This window comes from Egretta garzetta, unplaced genomic scaffold (genome assembly GCF_000687185.1).
Source record: "Egretta garzetta isolate BGI_Z169 unplaced genomic scaffold, ASM68718v1 scaffold97, whole genome shotgun sequence".
Classification (NCBI taxonomy): Eukaryota; Metazoa; Chordata; class Aves; order Pelecaniformes; family Ardeidae; genus Egretta; species Egretta garzetta.
The window spans coordinates 616,801-622,564 of record NW_009260135.1 but is presented as its reverse complement, the minus strand read 5'-3'; the positions used below and the strand labels follow the sequence as shown (position 1 = coordinate 622,564).

The 5,764-nt window shown below is 43.7% G+C and overlaps 1 protein-coding gene across 1 annotated transcript in view; it reads right to left on the bottom strand.

Annotated features, from left to right (window-relative positions):
- Positions 1 to 5,764, bottom strand: part of LOC104128761 (rho GTPase-activating protein 7-like) — a 14,300-nt gene that overhangs the window by 3,464 nt on the left and 5,072 nt on the right. The window contains 5 exon segments of the mRNA XM_035897039.1: positions 1,101 to 1,299; positions 2,604 to 2,763; positions 3,435 to 3,608; positions 4,090 to 5,290; positions 5,293 to 5,431. Coding sequence (XP_035752932.1) covers positions 1,101 to 1,299; positions 2,604 to 2,763; positions 3,435 to 3,608; positions 4,090 to 5,290; positions 5,293 to 5,431 — 1,873 coding nt within the window.

Sequence of the window (5,764 nt, the reverse complement as noted above, 5' to 3'; positions counted from 1 at the left end):
AAAACACGCTTCTTGGTGAAAGCAGCACATTTCTTAGCTCCAAGAGATAGTAATTTAATCTGGGTACTTGCTCAAGGCACATGTGGCACAAAATGGGCGAGTAGGGAGAGCAGAATTCAGTCATTTGCTGTTTCTATCCCGAAAGAAGAGCCGGGAGGTGGGCAGTGGCCAGGTTATAATTGAGGGGAGAAAACGCTTCCACATCCATTGGATATAGGGATTGTGGAACCTCCCCACAAAAAGGATTTGCGGGTGCAAAAAGAAATCTTGCTTCAAACAAATCAACAGTTTTCAGACAAAATTCTAAAAGCCTGACAGGTTAGAAAATAAAACCCAACCAAACTTTCATGAACCTGCTCCATACAGAGGACAGCAGCAACTCATGTACTCCTGTCAATAAAAGTCCCATAAAACAGGCTGAAAGCCAGGCCACTCAGAAATCCCATATTTTGACTTCCAAAACCTTTTCTCAAAAGAAGAAACTTGCCTGTAGCAACATCATCATAAGTCCTACAGCAAGTTCCTTGCCCGGCCCAGCAGCTTTTTGAAAGCGAATTCCTCGAGGGCCAAGTACTGGAGATGGAACCTGTTTAAAACTATATTCAATGCTAGATTTCAGCTTCATGTTTCCTTCTTTTGTTGAGTCTCAAGGATAGCAACAGTGATAGCACAGGCAGAAAGTTGCTGATGTTTCTAGGCAAAGATGCTGTTTCACAGCAGCCATGCTTGGGCACCTTGATAAAGAAATTTCATCAATATTACGTGACTTCTTGCACAGGGAGCTACTTCATACCATGGACAAGGGGACTGGATTCTTTCTTAACGTTGCATAAGGAAATGACTCTTTAAAAACACAGTTTAGGAGGACTGTTCAAAGAACAGAAAAGGCACAATGACAGAAAATAGCTCACCCGTAGGATGCAGATGTGAAGCTCTTAAGTCTAGAGCCACAATGAACTCATCTTTTCAGAAATGTCCTGCCTGACTTGTCCCCTCTGACTACAAGGGGATGTAGCACTAGCCCTAGTCTGGCCACTGCCTTGTACAGCTGAATATTGAGATATTCAAGGAACTGAGAAACTATAGCTTCTGCGACCTACATTGGTAGATGTGGAGGAAGGATTCACAGAGCCTGCTAGTAAATATAGGCTCGGGAAGGTCTCGGAAATACTGCTTCACCATATCGGCCACATCAAATGCTGACTGCCCTTCATAGCATACGTTGTTTGGGTTGGTTTCATTCATTTCTCTTAAAGTCAGAATCCTGGATTTAACACCGGATTTTCGGAACAGGCCAACCTACAGGTGAAAGAAAATATTAAAGACAAAGAGAGGACTCATCAGAAATCAAATCTCTGGCAAATACTTGATCCTTCACTTCCTTTTTCATAGCTAAGGCCCTATGGTCGCGCAATCTAACACCAAAATATTTTTCTATCATTAGAAGCAGTGTGGATATGCCTCCCAGGCAAACCATGCCTGACTTTCAGCCAAAAGCAAATGTACATTGATGTCCATGCTGGAGCAAACAAACTCAGACTGAGAGTGCCACAAGGTTCAGGTTCAACATCTGATATGTCTGATACATCTAATAGAGGTCTACAGCTTGGCAAAGAGCAATTGCCATTCTGAGGGAAATTATGGTTTTATTTTTAATATGAATGCCAACCTAGTTTCAGATAAACCCTGGATTTAGAAGTTTCCCATGAACTCGATCTCAGCAAAGCTTCTGCTGAGACAGTGTTTACATTCATCAGTTTATTTATATTAACTGAATAGATGCCACGACCTCAGAATGAAACACACTGCCTTCATAAGAGACTGACTGCTCGCACTCCAGTATGTGGCACCAAACTGCCTTGCAACTTCACAGGATACACACATTTTTGTATGTTGGCATAATATTAGACCCTTATATGATTGCAAAGCACAGAAAAAAGAAAGCCCTTTATGTAACTAATATGTCTCGTGTCACGGTGTCTCTTATTTCTGCACCTATGCTACAGAGATAGCATATGCAACACGCACTTTCACTGCCATGCACACATCTCCACTTAGCAGATAAATAAAGATTTGAGATCCAAAGAAAAGATGTTACAGGCACTGCTCTGATACGTTTTATTTCTGCTTAGTGGTACATTTCAGCTGGAACAAGATTAATTATCACATTAGCTCTGGCACTACCAGCAACCACGGAACAGAGGGAGTAACAACACCGTGGGGTAGAGGCAAACCATGCCTGACTTTCAGCCAAAAGCAAACGTACATTGATGTCCATGCTGGAGCAAACAAACATCCTTTACTTCCCAAAGGAGCAGAGATGTGCTGCCTCACCAGGAGAGGACAGCTTGACTGCTCGCACCAAGAGAACTGACTGCAGATGATTTCAGTGAGGCAAGGCACAAAAATAATACAGGACTCAAGGCGTTCCCAGAAGGAACCAACACTGGTATTTCCTCGCAGGCCAGCTGCTCAGACCTTCCTGCCTGTTCAGAGCCTTAGGAGGCAAGAAAGTCCCTCACAAAAGCTGGAAGCAGAGACTGGTTCCCTGGAGCAGATCCGCTCACGGAGCAGAGGTGCTCTGGGCTGCCTCAAGTTCATACCTGGTCAAGAAAGTGGCTTCTTAGGTAGTCCAGGGCTTGCAGTATGCCGCGAGGCAGTGGCTGGCTTGTTCGCTGAACATTCAGAAGCAAAGGAACCCCAAACACATTTTTGTCCTTGTAGTCCGAGGCTTTTAATTTTTTAATGAACTTTGGTATAGTCCTGAAAACAAAAAACAGTGCATCCAACTTATTAGCTCTCCAGCACAGTTCCGCTCACTACTTTAGTTACATGCATGGGAAAGGATTTAGTTATACCTGCCACATCCCCAAATTCTGCCACATCCCTGCACACATAGCATCATAAAATAGAGAGAAAATCATTAAGGGCAACTACAGGAAAGCATCTTCATGTGAAATATGTTCCATCCCTTTAAGACACTGCAGGCTTTTTTCACTTCTTTCTATATTCAATCACCTGACCCCTATCACCTGACTGCCATTTTTAAGTCCTATGAATGACTTTGTAATTTTGGTTTTTTGTTCAAATTGGGACTTGATGCTGAAAAGATGGATTCTCAGCCCAGCCAGCTCTCAGCTCAGGTCCTGCAATCTCTGTGAAAGACCTCTGCACAAAGTCCTGCAAATGGGCAAATTTAAAGAGGAAACAATAACGTGCTTTAAAATCAGTAACAACATGACCACCGTCGAGGAGCAAAAGTGCCATCCAGAGGCAATCCTGGAGCCACTGAAATAACCACAGAACTGCCAGCGATTTAACAGGATGAAATTCCTCATCTTGAAGACGTGTAATCTGTGCAGTCAAGGAAATCCACCTGCTTACATCAAATCCTCTCTTTCCAACACAGGTTGCTTTAATATTAGACAACTTACCAGTTCCAGCCCTGCTTACTGGAAGGGGAGTATCTGTCCATTAAAGCAGTGAGTTTCAACAAAGCCAGCTTTTGTGTCCGGGCTAGCTGGGCAGCTGACTGGCTATCATCAGCCTGGACAGAAAGGCTTTCCAAGTTCACGCTCTCTTCCACAGACCTGTGTTGCTTCCTGGGCCTACGGGATAAATATTGTTTAAGCTTTGGACTATCCCCATTGTCCCGGTTAGTTTTCTGCCTGCACCTGTGAAGCACCCCAGACTCTAACTGAGCTGCCGTTCCCAAACACCACATGGCTAGTTGCATTTAAACAAGGTACTTCTCAGCCAGAAGGTACTCTGGCAATACAAAATGTTTCAATAAGAATTGCAGCAAGCCAGCCATAAAGTCTGATTCCAAACATCTAAGCGCTCCTGCAGATCGAGAGCGCCCCTGCAGATCGTGAGTGCCCTACTTTCCACAGAGGTCAGAGCAGATGTAGATACCAGCGTGCCCACAGACCAGCAGTACCTATCACCAGCGGTGCAGACCCTGCTGCCCAGCACAGAATTACTGAAGAATACTTTGTTCTGGAAAAGCAATTACATTTTGAGTGGAGAGAATCAATGGGGAAAGGTTCCCAACGGGCAGTCTACTAGGGAAACCCAAGGATGGCTGACCTGTTGGTATTTTTAGAGCCTGTCGGGTATGCCAGGTCTGCAGAACTGGTCTCCTTGTCTAGTTCACAGCTGCTCTCTCCCTTGGTGGCTGGAAGGTCTGCTGTTGAGCCCTCTGTTTCAAGACAGATTTCTTTAGGTGAAGATGGATACAAAGAAGTCAAATCACTGGCAAAGTCCAACTCTCCATCATCTGACAACTTCTCTGTCCACTGATCAACCAACTTTTTGAGACCATTGACATCTTCTATAACATTGTTTAGTTCTGTAAAAACATCATCATCACCAACTTCTATTGCCTCCAATTTATCAAGTTCAATATTGGGCATGTTGTCATATACACTTAGCCTGTTATCTGTGCATGAAAGGGGGCCCCTGAGGGCTTTGGAGTCCTTGGAATTGCTTCTGCTCTGGCTTCTTCTGCACCCATGAAAACTCCCAGTTCTCCAGTTGATGGAAGAGTTGTCTATAGGAGACAGGGAACTGTTTGTAAGTGCTTTGGGGAAAGTGCCAGGTTTATGGCCTTGTGGTATTTGAAACATCTGGTTCCTTTGTAACTTTGTGTCATTTTTTAGGTTTTGCTGAGATAGATCATTCCACAGCAAGAGCTTGCTAGAATCCAAATCCTCTGCATACACCCCCCTTCCTTCATAGTGGCCTCGTGGTTTTATAACAGGACTTGGAGTGCTCACTGTGCTGCTATTTTCAGACTGATTGCTGCTATTGTAACTCTGGGGAGAAAAGGAAGAATTGTTCTTTGGTTGGATGCCAGAGAGGTCAGAAATATTTACACAGTTCAGCATCTTCATCTTCTCTTCATTGAGTCCTTCCAGAAGAACAGGTTCACTTATTATGGGTTTGGCCTTTGACTGACCACTCCTTAAGTTGCAGCTCCTTAAGTGCAACTTCTCCATTTTCTTTAGAAGGCTCTTCCTCTTTTTATATGGTGATTTATCCAAAAGCTTCTCCTCACTGATGTTATTTAAAAATTCACTGGGGGGAGGAGAACAACTAAAGGTAGAGTCCAGTGAAGCCACCTTAACTGAGGAACATCTTGAGGAATTCGTGCTGGTTTCCACATCTTCGAAAGGTTTTGGGAAGCTAACGATGTCACTGTCACCACTGCTAGTACTGTGAATGGAGGACACATCATGTTTCTCCCCATGATCCAGAAAGACAGCAGCCTCATTGCTGACGCTCTTTTACTGCCTGGGACTGATGCGCTAGCACCCTCCTCTCCTGGGAAACCTTCTAGGCTCTCGATACGAGACCATCTCTGACTGCATCTCTCATAAGTCCATTTATTACTTATTGCACAAGGTTCATCATCTTCAGAGTCATCGCTCTTAGAAGGAAAAAAAAAGTACAGTTCAAGGACAAAGTTTGACAAACTTTAAATTATCAAAAAATGTAACAAAAGAGGAGACTTAAGTTTTCTGCCTACCTCCAAAACCCCCAACATACAGAAATGTAACCATTCAGCTACTGATGGTCTGCCCTGAGTTCTGCTCTGTTAGTTGAAAAAACATGCTGACAAATCATTCCCAAGCAAGTTGACAAATCTGGTAAGTTTACTACAGGTAAATGATGACAGGTTTGATCTGAGGATGAAAAATTCTGTTTTGTGGCAAATCCAGAAATTTCGAAAGGTTTACATGGCCTTTCCTAAAGCCAAACA